General features: G+C 34.9%; 1 protein-coding gene across 7 annotated transcripts in view; it reads right to left on the bottom strand.

Moving 5' to 3' along the window:
* Positions 1-831: 831 nt before the first annotated feature.
* LOC124010170 (acetyl-coenzyme A synthetase, cytoplasmic-like) overlaps positions 832-25,888 on the bottom strand; it is a 95,299-nt gene continuing 70,242 nt past the window's right edge. For 6 of the 7 annotated variants that reach the window (XM_046322559.1, XM_046322556.1, XM_046322554.1 and 3 more), the window contains exons 15-19: positions 8,706-8,814; positions 8,481-8,549; positions 7,451-7,627; positions 3,092-3,166; positions 832-2,980 (exon numbers count right to left, since the gene is read on the bottom strand). In XM_046322559.1, coding sequence (XP_046178515.1) covers positions 2,853-2,980; positions 3,092-3,166; positions 7,451-7,627; positions 8,481-8,549; positions 8,706-8,814 — 558 coding nt within the window. In that variant the 3' untranslated portion in view covers positions 832-2,852. The remainder of the gene's footprint in view (positions 2,981-3,091; positions 3,167-7,450; positions 7,628-8,480; positions 8,550-8,705; positions 8,815-25,888) is intronic. The other variant, XR_006834374.1, reaches the window with a different exon arrangement.

Genomic DNA, 25,888 nt, shown 5'->3' with positions numbered 1-25,888 from the left:
AGGAGCAGGTAGCCATTCCTCTTTTAGTATTATATCAATAATTTTTATTTAATCTACCCTGACCAAAATATTATTGCAGATAGCTGTTACCAAAAAAAAGTTTTTTGTAAGAACAGGGAAACCTTTGGCTGTCACCTTTGAGGCACCTGTGATTGCCCTTCAAAACAGCAACAGGAAGAGAAACCTTGGCTGTAGTGTAAAATATTTTATTACATATTAATTGGAAAAGAACAAATCCAATACATTAAAAACACTTTTATTCTCAAGCTATAAAAACATTTCTTAAGAGCATGTGGACAGGACCCTTATCAAAAAATAAATAAATTGGGGTTGTGTCCACACATCTTTCCGATGTTATCGGAAGTGAATGAATAAAATACATATGTATATGTTGGGGATCCAAAAGTTACTTTTGTCTATAGGAAACATAATTCAAGAAACGTTCTGAGCAAATACCACTGCTGACTTGCTTCTGAAGCTAAAATGGGTTGGTCCTGGTCAGTCCCTCGAAAAAATATCCCAATGCCCAATGCTGGAAAAGCACAGGGAGAAGCCTTTGCTGTAGGATAGAGGCTTTTACAGTAAAGTACAGGGAGAAGCCTTTGCTGTAGGATAGAGGCTTTTAGAGTAAAGCACAGGGAGAAGCCTTTGCTGTAGGATAGAGGATTTTACAGTAAAGCACAGCTCCTTTCTGATATGACTAGAGGGCGACTTTCTACAGAGGATTACTTCACTTCAACTCCCCAAAAGAACATCTGAGGCTTGGAGACTTTCTGTCCTCTTCAAGTATTAACAACAAAACATTTAATAAATTCAAAGCAACAACCAAAATAAATTAAACAGTTTTATTCTCAAATCATAAAATCTCAAAGTTAAAATATACAAAGACATCCAAACAAATACAAGCCATGTTGTGGAAGAACTGTGGAGAGCTGACTGGTCTCCCTGGGAATAATTATCATGTTGTGGAAGAACTGTGGAGAGCTGACTGGTCTCCCTGGGAATAATTATCATGTGGTGGAAGAACTGTGGAGAGCTGACTGGTCTCCCTGGGAATAATTATCATGTTGTGGAAGAACTGTGCAGAGCGGACTGGTCTCCCTGGGAATAATTATCATGTTGTGGAAGAACTGTGCAGAGCGGACTGGTCTCCCTGGGAATAATTATCATGTTGTGGAAGAACTGTGCAGAGCTGACTGGTCTACCTGGGAATAATTATCATGTTGTGGAAGAACTGTGCAGAGCGGACTGGTCTACCTGGGAATAATTATCATAGCTTTAAAAAAAAAGGTGAAACTAGCTTTCCATCATTTAGACTTTACAGAACAATAATATAATAATCTGAGGAGCATGTAAAAAACAAGATGGAAGACAGAAGCTGATCAATCAGAACACTGAATGTTCAAGAGGTTCGGTTGCCAGGCAACAAGGGACAGTTCTGATTCCGTGTCCAGTTTACCTCAACATTGGCTCACCCATTATTACATGCAAATGACAACACTGTGGCATAAATATTCATTTGGAAAAGGGATCGTTTCGTGTCCTTTTTGACCGGGTATAGAAGTGTTGAAATAAACTGAGTTCATTGGTTTGAGCCCTTGGGATTGGCATTTGAATTGACTGTAATTCCCTTACATAGACAACATCGAAGTCAGTCGTTCCCATAAGATCTGATCTAGGATCTGTCCTCCAACCACTAATAATCCCCATCCTCCAAACAGACCATACAACAATAATTTAAGACTGATTCAGGATCATCGCTTAGGGACTGTGACTTAAATCTGCACCATCAGAAGGGACTGGAAGGGGGACTCTCTGGGTGTCTAACGTAGCTTCCTCACCTCAATCTTCCTAGAATGACGCTGAATTAGTGACAGAATGATAAGAAAGAAAATACCCCTCCACCATGTTTCCTGTTGTATATTATATAACCTGTGTTTTCTGCAGAAAGCCCATTCCCGCCAACCACATTTATTTTTATGATGAGATGCAAAAAAATAATAATGGTTGAGATTATAGAGCATGCTTCTTCATCCGTCTCTCTGTGGGGGTGATTTTCAGAGGTGGCACCACAGGAGGGTTTTTCCTAGTAATCAACAACTGTGATTGGCCAATAGAACCGACAGGGCTGACTGTATGCGCGGTTACACAGTGTAGGCCTTTTAACATCTGTAATTGAAAAGTGACTCATACACTATGTCATCACTATTGTGTTCATCGATTGATTTCAGTCAATCATTTTGGATTGATACGGTCTGGGAAGACTAGCCACCCGAAGTCGGAAAATGTAAAAATCAAATTTGATCAGTCACATTTTCTCTTAACACAAATAAAATAGGCCTATTTTAGGCTATAAATACAAAGCTTTGGCTATAAAAACACCACATTACCGCTTCGTTTCACCTGGCCAGAAGAGACCAGAGTGCATAGGTTTCTCTAGGCCACCTGTAGGTGTTATCAGTAGACTACCGTTGATCAGACTGAAGCACGAGTTGACAAATCATAAAGGCAAATCATTCTAAACAACAGTAATCTTCAATGCTTTTGTGTCAATATTTTTTATTAAACTGAATTGAAAAAGTGTTGGGGTAAATGCCAGCTCGCCACACATCTGCCGGCCACCCTGCTGTGCTGAACTCTGCAACGTGGATAGATACATACTGCTACAAATTAAGAAATATATCCTGTATGTTCTATTATTTAAAAAAATCTTTTTTTTAAAGAGTTGGTGGCAAGAATGAGCTTTCATAGTTTTCAGATCGGTGTTGATGATGGAGAGGAAATGAGGAGACGAGGAGAGGAGATGAGGTGTCGAGGAGAGGAAGCTACTGTAGTGTTGACATGCAGCCCCCTCAAGAGGCCGTTTCACAGCGGTGGTTGAACAGGACCTCTACGACCTTGGGGTCAGCCATAGTTGAAAGGTCACCTAGATCCTTCTCGTTCCGGGCGATCTGCCTCAGGACCCGCCTCATGATCTTACCTGAGGATGAGATATTTTGTTAAATAAAAACAAAAATAATAAATAAAAATGTAAAAGACAAAATGTCCATAAAAGTATTGTGGTAGAAATCAGGAATGAGGTAACACGTACCAGATCGTGTTTTAGGAAGTCCAGGAGCGTTCTGGATGAAGTCTGGGGTTGCGATCGGACCAATCTTCTCTCTCACTAACAATACATGTTATGTTGTTGTGTTAAATCAAGAACCAACCAAAAAAAACTCATGTTGTACTCCTGTTTGCAGCAAATCAGATGGTATTGGTGACATACATGTGTTTAACAGATGTTATTGGTCACGTGGTTAACAGATGTTATTGGTCACATACAGGTGTTCAGTGTTAGTTCTACAAGGGGTAGCCTGTAATCTAGTGTTAGTTCTACAAGGGGTAATCTGTAAGGGGTAACCTGTAATCTTGGGTTAGTTCTACAAGGGGTAACCTGTAATCTTGGGTTAGTTCTACAAGGGGTAACCTGTAATCTAGTGTTAGTTCTACAAGGGGTAACCTGTAATCTACAAGGGGTAACCTGTAATCTTGTGTTAGTTCTACAAGGGGTAACCTGTAATCTAGTGTTAGTTCTACAAGGGGTAACCTGTAATCTAGTGTTAGTTCTACAAGGGGTAATCTGTAATCTACAAGGGGTAACCTGTAATCTTGGGTTAGTTCTACAAGGGGTAACCTGTAATCTTGTGTTAGTTCTACAAGGGGTAACCTGTAATCTAGTGTTAGTTCTACAAGGGGTAACCTGTAATCTAGTGTTAGTTCTACAAGGGGTAACCTGTAATCTAGTGTTAGTTCTACAAGGGGTAACCTGTAATCTACAAGGGGTAACCTGTAATCTTGTGTTAGTTCTACAAGGGATAACCTGTAATCTAGTGTTAGTTCTACAAGGGGTAACCTGTAATCTAGTGTTAGTTCTACAAGGGGTAATCTGTAATCTACAAGGGGTAACCTGTAATCTTGGGTTAGTTCTACAAGGGGTAACCTGTAATCTAGTGTTAGTTCTACAAGGGGTAATCTGTAATCTACAAGGGGTAACCTGTAATCTTGGGTTAGTTCTACAAGGGGTAACCTGTAATCTAGTGTTAGTTCTACAAGGGGTAACCTGTAATCTAGTGTTAGTTCTACAAGGGGTAACCTGTAATCTACAAGGGGTAACCTGTAATCTTGTGTTAGTTCTACAAGGGGTAACCTGTAATCTAGTGTTAGTTCTACAAGGGGTAACCTGTAATCTAGTGTTAGTTCTACAAGGGGTAATCTGTAATCTTGGGTTAGTTCTACAAGGGGTAACCTGTAATCTAGTGTTAGTTCTACAAGGGGTAACCTGTAATCTAGTGTTAGTTCTACAAGGGGTAATCTGTAATCTAGTGTTAGTTCTACAAGGGGTAACCTGTAATCTAGTGTTAGTTCTACAAGGGGTAACCTGTAATCTAGTGTTAGTTCTACAAGGGGTAACCTGTAATCTAGTGTTAGTTCTACAAGGGTAACCTGTAATCTAGTTTTATTTTCATTTATATATTTTATTTAACCTTTATTTAACCAGGTAGGCTAGTTGAGAACAAGTTCTCATTTGCAACTGCGACCTGGCCAAGATAAAGCATAACAGTGTGAACAGACAACACAGAGTTACACATGGAGTAAACTATTAACAAGTCAATAACACAGTAGAAAAAAAGGGGAGTCTATATACATTGTGTGCAAAAGGCATGAGGAGGTAGGCGAATAATTAAAATTTTGCAGATTAACACTGGAGTGATAAATGATCAGATGGTCATGTACAGGTAGAGATATTAGTGTGCAAAAGAGCAGAAAAGTAAATAAATAAAAACAGTATGGGGATGAGGTAGGTGAAAATGGGTGGGCTATTTACCAATAGACTATGTAGAGCTGCAGTGATCGGTTAGCTGCTCAGATAGCAGATGTTTGAAGTTGGTGAGGGAGATAAAAGTCTCCAACTTCAGCGATTTTTGCAATTCGTTCCAGTCACAGGCAGCAGAGTACTGGAACGAAAGGCAGCCAAATGAGGTGTTGGCTTTAGGGATGATCAGTGAGATACACCTTCTGGAGCGCGTGCTACGGATGGGTGTTGCCATCGTGACCAGTGAACTGAGATAAGGCGGAGCTTTACCTAGCATGGACTTGTAGATGACCTGGAGCCAGTGGGTCTGGTGACGAATATGTAGCGAGGGCCAGCCGACTAGAGCATACAAGTCGCAGTGGTGGGTGGTATAAGGTGCTTTAGTGACAAAGCGGATGGCACTGTGATAAACTGCATTCAGTTTGCTGGGGAGAGTGTTGGAAGCAATTTTGTAGATGACATCGCCAAAGTCGAGGATCGGTAGGATAGTCAGTTTTACTAGGGTAAGTTTGGCGGCGTGAGTGAAGGAGGCTTTGTTGCGGAATAGAAAGCCGACTCTTGATTTGATTTTCGATTGGAGATGTTTGATATGAGTCTGGAAGGAGAGTTTACAGTCTAGCCAGACACCTAGGTACTTATAGATGTCCACATATTCAAGGTCGGAACCATCCAGGGTGGTGATGCTAGTCGGGCATGCGGGTGCAGGCAGTGATCGGTTGAAAAGCATGCATTTGGTTTTACTAGCGTTTAAGAGAAGTTGGAGGCCACGGAAGGAGTGTTGTATGGCATTGAAGCTCGTTTGGAGGTTAGATAGCGCAGTGTCCAAGGACGGGCCGGAAGTATATAGAATGGTGTCGTCTGCGTAGAGGTGGATCAGGGAATCGCCCGCAGCAAGAGCAACATCATTGATATATACAGAGAAAAGAGTCAGCCCGATAATTGAACCCTGTGGCACCCCCATAGAGACTGCCAGAGGACCGGACAGCATGCCCTCCGATTTGACACACTGAACTCTGTCTGCAAAGTCATTGGTGAACCAGGCAAGGCAGTCATCCGAAAAACCGAGGCTACTGAGTCTGCCGATAAGAATATGGTGATTGGCAGAGTCGAAAGCCTTGGCAAGGTCGATGAAGACGGCTGCACAGTACTGTATTTTATCGATGGCAGTTATGATATCGTTTAGTACCTTGAGTGTGGCTGAGGTGCACCCATGACCGGCTCGGAAACCAGATTGCACAGTGGAGAAGGTACGGTGGGATTCGAGATGGTCAGTGACCTGTTTGTTGACTTGGCTTTCGAAGACCTTAGATAGGCAGGGCAGGATGGATATAGGTCTGTAGCAGTTTGGGACAAGGGTGTCTCCCCCTGTGAAGAGGGGGATGACTGCGGCAGCTTTCCAATCCTTGGGGATCTCAGATGATATGAAAGAGAGGTTGAACAGGCTGGTAATAGGGGTTGCGACAATGGCGGCGGATAGTTTCAGAAATAGAGGGTCCAGATTGTCAAGCCCAGCTGATTTGTACGGGTCCAGGTTTTGCAGCTCTTTCAGAACATCTGCTATCTGGATTTGGGTAAAGGAGAACCTGGAGAGGCTTGGGCGAGGAGCTGCGGGGGGGGCGGAGCTGTTGGCCGAGGTTGGAGTAGCCAGGCGGAAGGCATGGCCAGCCGTTGAGTGTTAGTTCTACAAGGGGTAACCTGTAATCTTGGGTTAGTTCTACAAGGGGTAACCTGTAATCTAGTGTTAGTTCTACAAGGGGTAACCTGTAATCTAGTGTTAGTTCTACAAGGGGTAACCTGTAATCTAGTGTTAGTTCTACAAGGGGTAACCTGTAATCTAGTGTTAGTTCTACAAGGGGTAACCTGTAATCTAGGGTTAGCTCTACAAGGGGTAACCTGTAATCTAGTGTTAGTTCTACAAGGGGTAACCTGTAATCTTGGGTTAGTTCTACAAGGGGTAACCTGTAATCTAGTGTTAGTTCTACAAGGGGTAACCTGTAATCTAGTGTTAGTTCTACAAGGGGTAACCTGTAATCTTGGGTTAGTTCTACAAGGGGTAACCTGTAATCTAGTGTTAGTTCTACAAGGGGTAATCTGTAATCTACAAGGGGTAACCTGTAATCTAGTGTTAGTTCTACAAGGGGTAACCTGTAATCTAGTGTTAGTTCTACAAGGGGTAACCTGTAATCTAGTGTTAGTTCTACAAGGGGTAACCTGTAATCTAGTGTTAGTTCTACAAGGGGTAACCTGTAATCTTGGGTTAGTTCTACAAGGGGTAACCTGTAATCTAGTGTTAGTTCTACAAGGGGTAATCTGTAATCTACAAGGGGTAACCTGTAATCTAGTGTTAGTTCTACAAGGGGTAACCTGTAATCTAGTGTTAGTTCTACAAGGGGTAACCTGTAATCTAGTGTTAGTTCTACAAGGGGTAACCTGTAATCTAGTGTTAGTTCTACAAGGGGTAACCTGTAATCTTGGGTTAGTTCTACAAGGGGTAACCTGTAATCTAGTGTTAGTTCTACAAGGGGTAATCTGTAATCTACAAGGGGTAACCTGTAATCTAGTGTTAGTTCTACAAGGGGTAACCTGGTCAAACACCTTGTCTCTTGAGTTCGTCCACCAGAGTGCGGTTGAACTCTCTGCAGTCCTTCAGAGTAACGAAACAGTAGAGACACTCCCCCTTGACCGCGTGGGGTCTGCTGACCACTGCAGCCTCGGCCACTGCTCCGTGGTCTGTTAGAGCGGACTCTACCTCCGCTGTACTCAACAGGTGACCTGGAGGGAGACAACACTGTGGGTTATCATCATCATCCATCTATATATCTATCTACTGTATCGATCTATCGATCTATCTATCTATCTAACCTACTGTATCTATCTAACCTACTGTATCATCTATCTATCTATTATCTATCTATCTAACCTACTGTATCTATCTAACCTACTGTATCTATCTAACCTACTGTATCTATCTAACTTACTGTAACTATCTAATCTACTCTATCTATCTATCTATCTATCTATCTAGCTAGCTATCTATCTATCTATCTATCTATCTATCTATCTATCTATCTATCTATCTATCTAACCTACTGTATCTATCTAACCTACTGTATCTATCTAACCTACTGTATCTATCTAACCTACTGTATCTATCTAACTATCTAATCTACTGTATCTACCTATCTAATCTACATATCTATCTAACCTACTGTATCTAACTATCTAATCTACTGTATCTACCTATCTATCTATCCTACTGTATCTATCTATGTACTGTATCTATCTACCTACTGTATCTACCTACTGTATCTATCTATAGTATCTACTGTATCTATCTATAGTATCTACTGCATCTACCTATAGTATCTACTGTATCTACCTAACTATCTAACCTACTGTATCTGTCTACGTACTGTATCTATCTACCTATCTAACCTACTGTATCTACCTATCTAACCTACTGTATCTACCTATCTAACCTACTGTATCTACCTATCTATTCATGTACTGTATCTATCTTTAGCCTGTTTTTACAGCAACATTTATCACAGAGTGCTTCACAGTAACCTGGCTTTGATTAAGCCAGCAGCAGCAGCAGTGGCCAAACTGTAGGAAAACAAATGACCTGACACGTTGATCATGTCATCTATCCTGCCTGCGATCCAGTAGTATCCATCTTTATCCCTCCTGCAGCCTGGGAAACAATTCATTAATTCACTTTATGAAACCCTTTTAAAAACAAAAACAAAAACAATGCCACGCTTAACGTCAAGGAATATGATGAATCTCATCTAATACAACACAAATCTTATCAATCAGAGAATGCAAGGTGTTGTTTGGACAGTCTCACCATCCCCGGTCACGTAGAAACCTGGGAACTTCTTGAAGTACGTGCTCTCAAATCGCTCCTGGTTTCCGTACAGGGTGCGCATGATACCAGGCCAGGGCCGACGGAACACCTGCAACAACATCCCAGACCGGGGCTCTTAGTTTAAACATATTACGGTAAATATTACGGTAATTACCCTACCAGTACCTTATGAAACACCTGCAACAACATTACAGACCGTGGCTCTTAGTTTAGACATATTACGGTAATAACCCTACCAGTAACTAATGAAACACCTGCAACAACATTACAGACCGTGGCTCTTAGTTTAGACATATTACGGTAATTACCCTACCAGTACCTAATGAAAAACCTGCAACAACATTACAGACCGTGGCTCTTAGTTTAGAAATATTACGGTAATAACCATACCAGTAACTAATGAAACACCAATACAGACCGTGGCTCTTAGTTTAGACATATTACGGTAAATATTACAGTATTAACCCTATATGAAGTCCATATTATAAGGAAAGTGAGAAAGAATACAAATTTTAAAAAACTGTACATGAAGTGATTGTACCATAGAATGTGTGTTGTACTGACCAGATAGTATAGTGTTATAATACTGACCAGATAGTATAGTGTTACTGACCAGATAGTATAGTGTTATAATACTGACCAGATAGTATAGTGTTATGTTACTGACCAGATAGTATAGTGTTATAATACTGACCAGATAGTATAGTGTTATAATACTGACCAGATAGTATAGTGTTACTGACCAGATAGTATAGTGTTATAATACTGACCAGATAGTATAGTGTTATATTACTGACCAGATAGTATAGTGTTATAATACTGACCAGATAGTATAGTGTTATAATACTGACCAGATAGTATAGTGTTACTGACCAGATAGTATAGTGTTATAATACTGACCAGATAGTATAGTGTTATATTACTGACCAGATAGTATAGTGTTATATTACTGACCAGATAGTATAGTGTTATATTACTGACCAGATAGTATAGTGTTATATTACTGACCAGATAGTAGAGTGTTACTGACCAGATAGTATAGTGTTATAATACTGACCAGATAGTATAGTGTTATAATACTGACCAGATAGTATAGTGTTACTGACCAGATAGTATAGTGTTATAATACTGACCAGATAGTATAGTGTTATATTACTGACCAGATAGTATAGTGTTATAATACTGACCAGATAGTATAGTGTTATAATACTGACCAGATAGTATAGTGTTACTGACCAGATAGTATAGTGTTATAATACTGACCAGATAGTATAGTGTTATATTACTGACCAGATAGTATAGTGTTATATTACTGACCAGATAGTATAGTGTTATATTACTGACCAGATAGTATAGTGTTATATTACTGACCAGATAGTAGAGTGTTACTGACCAGATAGTATAGTGTTATAATACTGACCAGATAGTATAGTGTTATATTACTGACCAGATAGTATAGTGTTATATTACTGACCAGATAGTATAGTGTTATAATACTGACCAGATAGTATAGTGTTATATTACTGACCAGATAGTATAGTGTTATAATACTGACCAGATAGTATAGTGTTACTGACCAGATAGTATAGTGTTATATTACTGACCAGATAGTATAGTGTTATAATACTGACCAGATAGTATAGTGTTATATTACTGACCAGATAGTATAGTGTTATAATACTGACCAGATAGTATAGTGTTATATTACTGACCAGATAGTATAGTGTTACTGACCAGATAGTATAGTGTTACTGACCAGATAGTATAGTGTTATATTACTGACCAGATAGTATAGTGTTACTGACCAGATAGTATAGTGTTATATTACTGACCAGATAGTATAGTGTTATATTACTGACCAGATAGTATAGTGTTATAATACTGACCAGATAGTATAGTGTTACTGACCAGATAGTATAGTGTTACTGACCAGATAGTATAGTGTTATATTACTGACCAGATAGTATAGTGTTATATTACTGACCAGATAGTATAGTGTTATATTACTGACCAGATAGTATAGTGTTATAATACTGACCAGATAGTATAGTGTTATAATACTGACCAGATAGTATAGTGTTATAATACTGACCAGATAGTATAGTGTTATAATACTGACCAGATAGTATAGTGTTACTGACCAGATAGTATAGTGTTATAATACTGACCAGATAGTATAGTGTTATATTACTGACCAGATAGTATAGTGTTATATTACTGACCAGATAGTAGAGTGTTACTGACCAGATAGTATAGTGTTATAATACTGACCAGATAGTATAGTGTTATAATACTGACCAGATAGTATAGTGTTATAATACTGACCAGATAGTATAGTGTTATATTACTGACCAGATAGTATAGTGTTATATTACTGACCAGATAGTATAGTGTTATATTACTGACCAGATAGTATAGTGTTATAATACTGACCAGATAGTATAGTGTTATAATACTGACCAGATAGTATAGTGTTATAATACTGACCAGATAGTATAGTGTTATATTACTGACCAGATAGTATAGTGTTATAATACTGACCAGATAGTATAGTGTTATATTACTGACCAGATAGTATAGTGTTATAATACTGACCAGATAGTATAGTGTTATATTACTGACCAGATAGTATAGTGTTATATTACTGACCAGATAGTAGAGTGTTACTGACCAGATAGTATAGTGTTATAATACTGACCAGATAGTATAGTGTTATATTACTGACCAGATAGTATAGTGTTATATTACTGACCAGATAGTATAGTGTTATAATACTGACCAGATAGTATAGTGTTATATTACTGACCAGATAGTATAGTGTTATAATACTGACCAGATAGTATAGTGTTACTGACCAGATAGTATAGTGTTATATTACTGACCAGATAGTATAGTGTTACTGACCAGATAGTATAGTGTTATATTACTGACCAGATAGTATAGTGTTATATTACTGACCAGATAGTATAGTGTTATATTACTGACCAGATAGTATAGTGTTATAATACTGACCAGATAGTATAGTGTTATAATACTGACCAGATAGTATAGTGTTATAATACTGACCAGATAGTATAGTGTTATAATACTGACCAGATAGTATAGTGTTATATTACTGACCAGATAATATAGTGTTATATTACTGACCAGATAGTATAGTGTTATATTACTGACCAGATAGTATAGTGTTATATTACTGACCAGATAGTATAGTGTTATAATACTGACCAGATAGTATAGTGTTATATTACTGACCAGATAGTATAGTGTTATAATACTGACCAGATAGTATAGTGTTATAATACTGACCAGATAGTATAGTGTTATATTACTGACCAGATAGTATAGTGTTATAATACTGACCAGATAGTAGAGTGTTATATTACTGACCAGATATAGTGTTATATTACTGACCAGATAGTATAGTGTTATATTACTGACCAGATAGTATAGTGTTATATTACTGACCAGATAGTATAGTGTTATATTACTGACCAGATAGTATAGTGTTAGTGTTACTGACCAGATAGTATAGTGTTATATTACTGACCAGATAGTATAATGTTACTGACCAGATAGTATAGTGTTATAATACTGACCAGATAGTATAATGTTACTGACCAGATAGTATAATGTTACTGACCAGATAGTATAATGTTACTGACCAGATAGTATAGTGTTATATTACTGACCAGATAGTATAGTGTTATATTACTGACCAGATAGTATAGTGTTATATTACTGACCAGATAGTAGAGTGTTATATTACTGACCAGATAGTAGAGTGTTATATTACTGACCAGATAGTATAGTGTTATATTACTGACCAGATAGTATAGTGTTATATTACTGACCAGATAGTATAGTGTTACTGACCAGATAGTATAGTGTTATATTACTGACCAGATAGTATAATGTTACTGACCAGATAGTATAGTGTTATAATACTGACCAGATAGTATAATGTTACTGACCAGATAGTATAATGTTACTGACCAGATAGTATAATGTTACTGACCAGATAGTATAGTGTTATATTACTGACCAGATAGTATAGTGTTATATTACTGACCAGATAGTATAGTGTTATATTACTGACCAGATAGTATAGTGTTATATTACTGACCAGATAGTATAGTGTTATATTACTGACCAGATAGTATAGTGTTATATTACTGACCAGATAGTATAGTGTTATATTACTGACCAGATAGTATAGTGTTATATTACTGACCAGATAGTATAGTGTTATATTACTGACCAGATAGTATAGTGTTATATTACTGACCAGATAGTATAGTGTTATATTACTGACCAGATAGTATAGTGTTATATTACTGACCAGATAGTATAATGTTACTGACCAGATAGTATAGTGTTATATTACTGACCAGATAGTATAGTGTTATAATACTGACCAGATAGTATAGTGTTATATTACTGACCAGATAGTATAGTGTTATATTACTGACCAGATAGTAGAGTGTTATATTACTGACCAGATAGTATAGTGTTATAATACTGACCAGATAGTATAGTGTTACTGACCAGATAGTATATTGTTACTGACCAGATAGTATATTGTTACTGACCAGATAGTATAGTGTTACTGACCAGATAGTATAGTGTTATGTTACTGACCAGATAGTAGAGTGTTATATTACTGACCAGATAGTATAGTGTTATATTACTGACCAGATAGTAGAGTGTTACTGACCAGATAGTATAGTGTTATATTACTGACCAGATAGTATAGTGTTATATTACTGACCAGATAGTATAGTGTTATTGACCAGATAGTAGAGTGTTATGTTACTGACCAGATAGTAGAGTGTTATATTACTGACCAGATAGTATAGCGTTACTGACCAGATAGTAGAGTGTTATATTACTGACCAGATAGTATAGTGTTATGTTACTGACCAGATAGTAGAGTGTTATATTACTGACCAGATAGTATAGTGTTACTGACCAGATAGTATAGTGTTATATTACTGACCAGATAGTATAGTGTTACTGACCAGATAGTATAGTGTTATATTACTGACCAGATAGTATAGTGTTATATTACTGACCAGATAGTATAGTGTTATAATACTGACCAGATAGTATAGTGTTATATTACTGACCAGATAGTATAGTGTTACTGACCAGATAGTATAGTGTTATATTACTGACCAGATAGTATAGTGTTATATTACTGACCAGATAGTATAGTGTTATAATACTGACCAGATAGTATAGTGTTATAATACTGACCAGATAGTATAGTGTTATAATACTGACCAGATAGTATAGTGTTATAATACTGACCAGATAGTATAATGTTACTGACCAGATAGTATAGTGTTATATTACTGACCAGATAGTATAGTGTTATAATACTGACCAGATAGTATAGTGTTATATTACTGACCAGATAGTATAGTGTTATATTACTGACCAGATAGTATAGTGTTATATTACTGACCAGATAGTATAGTGTTACTGACCAGATAGTATAGTGTTATATTACTGACCAGATAGTATAATGTTACTGACCAGATAGTATAGTGTTATAATACTGACCAGATAGTATAATGTTACTGACCAGATAGTATAATGTTACTGACCAGATAGTATAGTGTTATATTACTGACCAGATAGTATAGTGTTATATTACTGACCAGATAGTATAGTGTTATATTACTGACCAGATAGTATAGTGTTATATTACTGACCAGATAGTATAGTGTTATATTACTGACCAGATAGTATAGTGTTATATTACTGACCAGATAGTATAGTGTTATATTACTGACCAGATAGTATAGTGTTATATTACTGACCAGATAGTATAGTGTTATATTACTGACCAGATAGTATAGTGTTATATTACTGACCAGATAGTATAGTGTTATATTACTGACCAGATAGTATAATGTTACTGACCAGATAGTATAGTGTTATATTACTGACCAGATAGTATAGTGTTATAATACTGACCAGATAGTATAGTGTTATATTACTGACCAGATAGTATAGTGTTATATTACTGACCAGATAGTAGAGTGTTATATTACTGACCAGATAGTATAGTGTTATAATACTGACCAGATAGTATAGTGTTACTGACCAGATAGTATATTGTTACTGACCAGATAGTATATTGTTACTGACCAGATAGTATAGTGTTACTGACCAGATAGTATAGTGTTATGTTACTGACCAGATAGTAGAGTGTTATATTACTGACCAGATAGTATAGTGTTATATTACTGACCAGATAGTAGAGTGTTACTGACCAGATAGTATAGTGTTATATTACTGACCAGATAGTATAGTGTTATATTACTGACCAGATAGTATAGTGTTATTGACCAGATAGTAGAGTGTTATGTTACTGACCAGATAGTAGAGTGTTATATTACTGACCAGATAGTATAGCGTTACTGACCAGATAGTAGAGTGTTATATTACTGACCAGATAGTATAGTGTTATGTTACTGACCAGATAGTAGAGTGTTATATTACTGACCAGATAGTATAGTGTTACTGACCAGATAGTATAGTGTTATATTACTGACCAGATAGTATAGTGTTACTGACCAGATAGTATAGTGTTATATTACTGACCAGATAGTATAGTGTTATATTACTGACCAGATAGTATAGTGTTATAATACTGACCAGATAGTATAGTGTTATATTACTGACCAGATAGTATAGTGTTACTGACCAGATAGTATAGTGTTATATTACTGACCAGATAGTATAGTGTTATATTACTGACCAGATAGTATAGTGTTATATTACTGACCAGATAGTATAGTGTTATAATACTGACCAGATAGTATAGTGTTATATTACTGACCAGATAGTATAATGTTACTGACCAGATAGTATAGTGTTATAATACTGACCAGATAGTATAATGTTACTGACCAGATAGTATAATGTTACTGACCAGATAGTATAATGTTACTGACCAGATAGTATAGTGTTATATTACTGACCAGATAGTATAGTGTTATATTACTGACCAGATAGTATAGTGTTATATTACTGACCAGATAGTAGAGTGTTATATTACTGACCAGATAGTAGAGTGTTATATTACTGACCAGATAGTATAGTGTTATATTACTGACCAGATAGTATAGTGTTATATTACTGACCAGATAGTATAGTGTTACTGACCAGATAGTATAGTGTTATATTACTGACCAGATAGTATAATGTTACTGACCAGATAGTATAGTGTTATAATACTGACCAGATAGTATAATGTTACTGACCAGATAGTATAATGTTACTGACCAGATAGTATAATGTTACTGACCAGATAGTATAGTGTTATATTACTGACCAGATAGTATAGTGTTATATTACTGACCAGATAGTATAGTGTTATATTACTGACCAGATAGTATAGTGTTATATTACTGACCAGATAGTATAGTGTTATATTACTGACCAGATAGTATAGTGTTATATTACTGACCAGATAGTATAGTGTTATATTACTGACCAGATAGTATAGTGTTATATTACTGACCAGATAGTATAGTGTTATATTACTGACCAGATAGTATAGTGTTATATTACTGACCAGATAGTATAGTGTTATATTACTGACCAGATAGTATAGTGTTATATTACTGACCAGATAGTATAATGTTACTGACCAGATAGTATAGTGTTATATTACTGACCAGATAGTATAGTGTTATAATACTGACCAGATAGTATAGTGTTATATTACTGACCAGATAGTATAGTGTTATATTACTGACCAGATAGTAGAGTGTTATATTACTGACCAGATAGTATAGTGTTATAATACTGACCAGATAGTATAGTGTTACTGACCAGATAGTATATTGTTACTGACCAGATAGTATATTGTTACTGACCAGATAGTATAGTGTTACTGACCAGATAGTATAGTGTTATGTTACTGACCAGATAGTAGAGTGTTATATTACTGACCAGATAGTATAGTGTTATATTACTGACCAGATAGTAGAGTGTTACTGACCAGATAGTATAGTGTTATATTACTGACCAGATAGTATAGTGTTATATTACTGACCAGATAGTATAGTGTTATTGACCAGATAGTAGAGTGTTATGTTACTGACCAGATAGTAGAGTGTTATATTACTGACCAGATAGTATAGCGTTACTGACCAGATAGTAGAGTGTTATATTACTGACCAGATAGTATAGTGTTATGTTACTGACCAGATAGTAGAGTGTTATATTACTGACCAGATAGTATAGTGTTACTGACCAGATAGTATAGTGTTATATTACTGACCAGATAGTATAGTGTTACTGACCAGATAGTATAGTGTTATATTACTGACCAGATAGTATAGTGTTATATTACTGACCAGATAGTATAGTGTTATAATACTGACCAGATAGTATAGTGTTATATTACTGACCAGATAGTATAGTGTTACTGACCAGATAGTATAGTGTTATATTACTGACCAGATAGTATAGTGTTATATTACTGACCAGATAGTATAGTGTTATATTACTGACCAGATAGTATAGTGTTATAATACTGACCAGATAGTATAGTGTTATAATACTGACCAGATAGTATAGTGTTATAATACTGACCAGATAGTATAGTGTTATAATACTGACCAGATAGTATAGTGTTATATTACTGACCAGATAGTATAATGTTACTGACCAGATAGTATAGTGTTATATTACTGACCAGATAGTATAGTGTTATAATACTGACCAGATAGTATAGTGTTATATTACTGACCAGATAGTATAGTGTTATATTACTGACCAGATAGTATAGTGTTATATTACTGACCAGATAGTATAGTGTTACTGACCAGATAGTATAGTGTTATATTACTGACCAGATAGTATAATGTTACTGACCAGATAGTATAGTGTTATAATACTGACCAGATAGTATAATGTTACTGACCAGATAGTATAATGTTACTGACCAGATAGTATAGTGTTATATTACTGACCAGATAGTATAGTGTTATATTACTGACCAGATAGTATAGTGTTATATTACTGACCAGATAGTATAGTGTTATATTACTGACCAGATAGTATAGTGTTATATTACTGACCAGATAGTATAGTGTTATATTACTGACCAGATAGTATAGTGTTATATTACTGACCAGATAGTATAGTGTTATATTACTGACCAGATAGTATAGTGTTATATTACTGACCAGATAGTATAGTGTTATATTACTGACCAGATAGTATAGTGTTATATTACTGACCAGATAGTATAGTGTTATATTACTGACCAGATAGTATAGTGTTATATTACTGACCAGATAGTATAATGTTACTGACCAGATAGTATAGTGTTATATTACTGACCAGATAGTATAGTGTTATAATACTGACCAGATAGTATAGTGTTATATTACTGACCAGATAGTATAGTGTTATATTACTGACCAGATAGTAGAGTGTTATATTACTGACCAGATAGTATAGTGTTATAATACTGACCAGATAGTATAGTGTTATATTACTGACCAGATAGTATAGTGTTATATTACTGACCAGATAGTATAGTGTTATAATACTGACCAGATAGTATAGTGTTACTGACCAGATAGTATATTGTTACTGACCAGATAGTATATTGTTACTGACCAGATAGTATAGTGTTACTGACCAGATAGTATAGTGTTATATTACTGACCAGATAGTATAGTGTTATATTACTGACCAGATAGTATAGTGTTATATTACTGACCAGATAGTATAGTGTTATTGACCAGATAGTAGAGTGTTATGTTACTGACCAGATAGTAGAGTGTTATATTACTGACCAGATAGTATAGCGTTACTGACCAGATAGTAGAGTGTTATATTACTGACCAGATAGTATAGTGTTATGTTACTGACCAGATAGTAGAGTGTTATATTACTGACCAGATAGTATAGTGTTACTGACCAGATAGTATAGTGTTACTGACCAGATAGTATAGTGTTATATTACTGACCAGATAGTATAGTGTTACTGACCAGATAGTATAGTGTTATATTACTGACCAGATAGTATAGTGTTATATTACTGACCAGATAGTATAGTGTTATAATACTGACCAGATAGTATAGTGTTATATTACTGACCAGATAGTATAGTGTTACTGACCAGATAGTATAGTGTTATATTACTGACCAGATAGTATAGTGTTATATTACTGACCAGATAGTATAGTGTTATATTACTGACCAGATAGTATAGTGTTATAATACTGACCAGATAGTATAGTGTTATAATACTGACCAGATAGTATAGTGTTATAATACTGACCAGATAGTATAGTGTTATAATACTGACCAGATAGTATAGTGTTATATTACTGACCAGATAGTATAGTGTTATATTACTGACCAGATAGTATAGTGTTATATTACTGACCAGATAGTATAGTGTTATATTACTGACCAGATAGTATAGTGTTATATTACTGACCAGATAGTATAGTGTTATATTACTGACCAGATAGTATAGTGTTATATTACTGACCAGATAGTATAGTGTTACTGACCAGATAGTAGAGTGTTATATTACTGACCAGATAGTAGAGTGTTATATTACTGACCAGATAGTATAGTGTTATAATACTGACCAGATAGTATAGTGTTATATTACTGACCAGATAATATAGTGTTATATTACTGACCAGATAGTATAGTGTTATATTACTGACCAGATAGTATAGTGTTATAATACTGACCAGATAGTATAGTGTTATATTACTGACCAGATAGTATAGTGTTATAATACTGACCAGATAGTATAGTGTTATAATACTGACCAGATAGTATAGTGTTATATTACTGACCAGATAATATAGTGTTATATTACTGACCAGATAGTATAGTGTTATATTACTGACCAGATAGTATAGTGTTATATTACTGACCAGATAGTATAGTGTTATAATACTGACCAGATAGTATAGTGTTATATTACTGACCAGATAGTATAGTGTTATAATACTGACCAGATAGTATAGTGTTATAATACTGACCAGATAGTATAGTGTTATATTACTGACCAGATAGTATAGTGTTATAATACTGACCAGATAGTATAGTGTTATATTACTGACCAGATAGTAGAGTGTTATATTACTGACCAGATAGTATAATGTTACTGACCAGATAGTATAGTGTTATATTACTGACCAGATAGTATAGTGTTACTGACCAGATAGTATAGTGTTATATTACTGACCAGATAGTATAATGTTACTGACCAGATAGTATAGTGTTATAATACTGACCAGATAGTATAATGTTACTGACCAGATAGTATAATGTTACTGACCAGATAGTGTTATATTACTGACCAGATAGTATAGTGTTATATTACTGACCAGATAGTATAGTGTTATATTACTGACCAGATAGTATAGTGTTATATTACTGACCAGATAGTATAGTGTTATATTACTGACCAGATAGTATAGTGTTATATTACTGACCAGATAGTATAGTGTTATATTACTGACCAGATAGTATAGTGTTATATTACTGACCAGATAGTATAGTGTTATATTACTGACCAGATAGTATAGTGTTATATTACTGACCAGATAGTATAGTGTTATATTACTGACCAGATAGTATAGTGTTATATTACTGACCAGATAGTATAGTGTTATATTACTGACCAGATAGTATAGTGTTATATTACTGACCAGATAGTATAGTGTTATATTACTGACCAGATAGTATAGTGTTATATTACTGACCAGATAGTATAATGTTACTGACCAGATAGTATAGTGTTATATTACTGACCAGATAGTATAGTGTTATAATACTGACCAGATAGTATAGTGTTATATTACTGACCAGATAGTATAGTGTTATATTACTGACCAGATAGTAGAGTGTTATATTACTGACCAGATAGTATAGTGTTATAATACTGACCAGATAGTATAGTGTTATATTACTGACCAGATAGTATAGTGTTATAATACTGACCAGATAGTATAGTGTTACTGACCAGATAGTATAGTGTTACTGACCAGATAGTATATTGTTACTGACCAGATAGTATATTGTTACTGACCAGATAGTATAGTGTTACTGACCAGATAGTATAGTGTTATGTTACTGACCAGATAGTAGAGTGTTATATTACTGACCAGATAGTATAGTGTTATATTACTGACCAGATAGTAGAGTGTTACTGACCAGATAGTATAGTGTTATATTACTGACCAGATAGTATAGTGTTATTGACCAGATAGTAGAGTGTTATGTTACTGACCAGATAGTAGAGTGTTATATTACTGACCAGATAGTATAGCGTTACTGACCAGATAGTAGAGTGTTATATTACTGACCAGATAGTATAGTGTTATGTTACTGACCAGATAGTAGAGTGTTATATTACTGACCAGATAGTATAGTGTTACTGACCAGATAGTATAGTGTTATATTACTGACCAGATAGTATAGTGTTATATTACTGACCAGATAGTATAGTGTTACTGACCAGATAGTATAGTGTTATATTACTGACCAGATAGTATAGTGTTATATTACTGACCAGATAGTATAGTGTTATATTACTGACCAGATAGTATAGTGTTATATTACTGACCAGATAGTATAGTGTTATATTACTGACCAGATAGTATAGTGTTATATTACTGACCAGATAGTATAGTGTTACTGACCAGATAGTATAGTGTTACTGACAAGATAGTATAGTGTTATATTACTGACCAGATAGTATAGTGTTATATTACTGACCAGATAGTATAGTGTTATATTACTGACCAGATAGTATAGTGTTACTGACCAGATAGTATAGTGTTACTGACCAGATAGTATAGTGTTATATTACTGACCAGATAGTATAGTGTTATATTACTGACCAGATAGTATAGTGTTATATTACTGACCAGATAGTATAGTGTTATATTACTGACCAGATAGTATAGTGTTACTGACCAGATAGTATAATGTTACTGACCAGATAGTATAGTGTTATAATACTGACCAGATAGTATAGTGTTATATTACTGACCAGATAGTATAGTGTTACTGACCAGATAGTATAGTGTTACTGACCAGATAGTATAGTGTTATATTAATGACCAGATAGTATAATGTTACTGACCAGATAGTATAGTGTTATATTACTGACCAGATAGTATAGTGTTATAATACTGACCAGATAGTAGAGTGTTACTGACCAGATAGTATAGTGTTACTGACCAGATAGTATAGTGTTATATTACTGACCAGATAGTATAGTGTTATATTACTGACCAGATAGTAGAGTGTTACTGACCAGATAGTATAGTGTTATATTACTGACCAGATAGTATAGTGTTATATTACTGACCAGATAGTATAGTGTTATATTACTGACCAGATAGTATAGTGTTATATTACTGACCAGATAGTAGAGTGTTATATTACTGACCAGATATCATAGTGTTACTGACCAGATAGTATAGTGTTATATTACTGACCAGATAGTATAGTATTACTGACCAGATAGTATAGTGTTATATTACTGACCAGATAGTATAGTATTACTGACCAGATAGTATAGTGTTATATTACTGACCAGATAGTAGAGTGTTACTGACCAGATAGTATAGTGTTATAATACTGACCAGATAGTATAGTGTTATATTACTGACCAGATAGTATAGTGTTACTGACCAGATAGTATAGTGTTACTGACCAGATAGTATAGTGTTATATTACTGACCAGATAGTATAGTGTTACTGGCCAGATAGTAGAGTGTTACTGACCAGATAGTATAGTGTTATATTACTGACCAGATAGTATAGTGTTATAATACTGACCAGATAGTATAGTGTTATATTACTGACCAGATAGTATAGTATTACTGACCAGATAGTATAGTGTTATATTACTGACCAGATAGTAGAGTGTTACTGACCAGATAGTATAGTGTTATAATACTGACCAGATAGTATAGTGTTATATTAATGACCAGATAGTATAGTGTTATATTACTGACCAGATAGTATAGTGTTACTGACCAGATAGTATAGTGTTACTGACCAGATAGTATAGTGTTATATTACTGACCAGATAGTATAGTGTTACTGGCCAGATAGTAGAGTGTTACTGACCAGATAGTATAGTGTTATAATACTGACCAGATAGTATAGTGTTATAATACTGACCAGATAGTATAGTGTTATAATACTGACCAGATAGTATAGTGTTATAATACTGACCAGATAGTATAGTGTTATATTACTGACCAGATAGTAGAGTGTTATATTACTGACCAGATAGTATAGTGTTATATTACTGACCAGATAGTATAGTGTTATATTACTGACCAGATAGTATAGTGTTATATTACTGACCAGATAGTATAGTGTTATAATACTGACCAGATAGTATAGTGTTACTGACCAGATAGTATAGTGTTACTGACCAGATAGTATAGTGTTATATTACTGACCAGATAGTATAGTGTTACTGACCAGATAGTATAGTGTTATATTACTGACCAGATAGTATAGTGTTATATTACTGACCAGATAGTATAGTGTTATATTACTGACCAGATAGTATAGTGTTATATTACTGACCAGATAGTATAGTGTTATATTACTGACCAGATAGTATAGTGTTATATTACTGACCAGATAGTATAGTGTTATATTACTGACCAGATAGTATAGTGTTATATTACTGACCAGATAGTATAGTGTTATATTACTGACCAGATAGTATAGTGTTATAATACTGACCAGATAGTATAGTGTTATAATACTGACCAGATAGTATAGTGTTATAATACTGACCAGATAGTATAGTGTTATAATACTGACCAGATAGTATAGTGTTATATTACTGACCAGATAGTATAGTGTTATATTACTGACCAGATAGTATAGTGTTATAATACTGACCAGATAGTATAGTGTTATAATACTGACCAGATAGTATAGTGTTACTGACCAGATAGTATAGTGTTATATTACTGACCAGATAGTATAGTGTTATAATACTGACCAGATAGTATAGTGTTACTGACCAGATAGTATAGTGTTATATTACTGACCAGATAGTATAGTGTTATATTACTGACCAGATAGTATAGTGTTATATTACTGACCAGATAGTATAGTGTTATAATACTGACCAGATAGTATAGTGTTATAATACTGACCAGATAGTATAGTGTTATAATACTGACCAGATAGTATAGTGTTATATTACTGACCAGATAGTATAGTGTTATATTACTGACCAGATAGTATAGTGTTATATTACTGACCAGATAGTAGAGTGTTATAATACTGACCAGATAGTATAGTGTTACTGACCAGATAGTATAGTGTTACTGACCAGATAGTATAGTGTTATAATACTGACCAGATAGTATAGTGTTATATTACTGACCAGATAGTATAGTGTTATATTACTGACCAGATAGTATAGTGTTATATTACTGACCAGATAGTAGAGTGTTATAATACTGACCAGATAGTATAGTGTTACTGACCAGATAGTAGAGTGTTACTGACCAGATAGTATAGTGTTATATTACTGACCAGATAGTATAGTGTTATAATACTGACCAGATAGTATAGTGTTATATTACTGACCAGATAGTAGAGTGTTACTGACCAGATAGTATAGTGTTACTGACCAGATAGTATAGTGTTATTGACCAGATAGTAGAGTGTTATGTTACTGACCAGATAGTAGAGTGTTATATTACTGACCAGATAGTATAGCGTTACTGACCAGATAGTAGAGTGTTATATTACTGACCAGATAGTATAGTGTTATGTTACTGACCAGATAGTAGAGTGTTATATTACTGACCAGATAGTATAGTGTTACTGACCAGATAGTATAGTGTTACTGACCAGATAGTATAGTGTTACTGACCAGATAGTATAGTGTTACTGACCAGATAGTATAGTGTTATATTACTGACCAGATAGTATAGTGTTACTGACCAGATAGTATAGTGTTATATTACTGACCAGATAGTATAGTGTTATATTACTGACCAGATAGTATAGTGTTATATTACTGACCAGATAGTATAGTGTTATAATACTGACCAGATAGTATAGTGTTATATTACTGACCAGATAGTATAGTGTTATATTACTGACCAGATAGTATAGTGTTACTGACAAGATAGTATAGTGTTATATTACTGACCAGATAGTATAGTGTTACTGACCAGATAGTATAGTGTTACTGACCAGATAGTATAGTGTTACTGACCAGATAGTATAGTGTTATATTACTGACCAGATAGTATAGTGTTATATTACTGACCAGATAGTATAGTGTTATATTACTGACCAGATAGTATAGTGTTATATTACTGACCAGATAGTATAGTGTTATATTACTGACCAGATAGTATAGTGTTATATTACTGACCAGATAGTATAGTGTTATATTACTGACCAGATAGTATAGTGTTACTGACCAGATAGTATAATGTTACTGACCAGATAGTATAGTGTTATAATACTGACCAGATAGTATAGTGTTATATTACTGACCAGATAGTATAGTGTTATATTACTGACCAGATAGTATAGTGTTATATTACTGACCAGATAGTATAGTGTTATATTACTGACCAGATAGTATAGTGTTATATTACTGACCAGATAGTATAGTGTTATATTACTGACCAGATAGTATAGTGTTATATTACTGACCAGATAGTATAGTGTTATATTACTGACCAGATAGTATAGTGTTATATTACTGACCAGATAGTAGAGTGTTATAATACTGACCAAATAGTATAGTGTTACTGACCAGATAGTATAGTGTTACTGACCAGATAGTATAATGTTACTGACCAGATAGTATAGTGTTATATTACTGACCAGATAGTATAGTGTTATAATACTGACCAGATAGTATAGTGTTACTGACCAGATAGTATAGTGTTATATTACTGACCAGATAGTAGAGTGTTACTGACCAGATAGTATAGTGTTACTGACCAGATAGTATAGTGTTATAATACTGACCAGATAGTAGAGTGTTACTGACCAGATAGTATAGTGTTACTGACCAGATAGTATAGTGTTATATTACTGACCAGATAGTATAGTGTTATATTACTGACCAGATAGTAGAGTGT

Source organism: Oncorhynchus gorbuscha, linkage group LG22 (genome assembly GCF_021184085.1).
Source record: "Oncorhynchus gorbuscha isolate QuinsamMale2020 ecotype Even-year linkage group LG22, OgorEven_v1.0, whole genome shotgun sequence".
In the NCBI taxonomy this organism is placed as follows: domain Eukaryota; kingdom Metazoa; phylum Chordata; class Actinopteri; order Salmoniformes; family Salmonidae; genus Oncorhynchus; species Oncorhynchus gorbuscha.
This window is presented reverse-complemented; position numbering and strand designations above follow the sequence as displayed.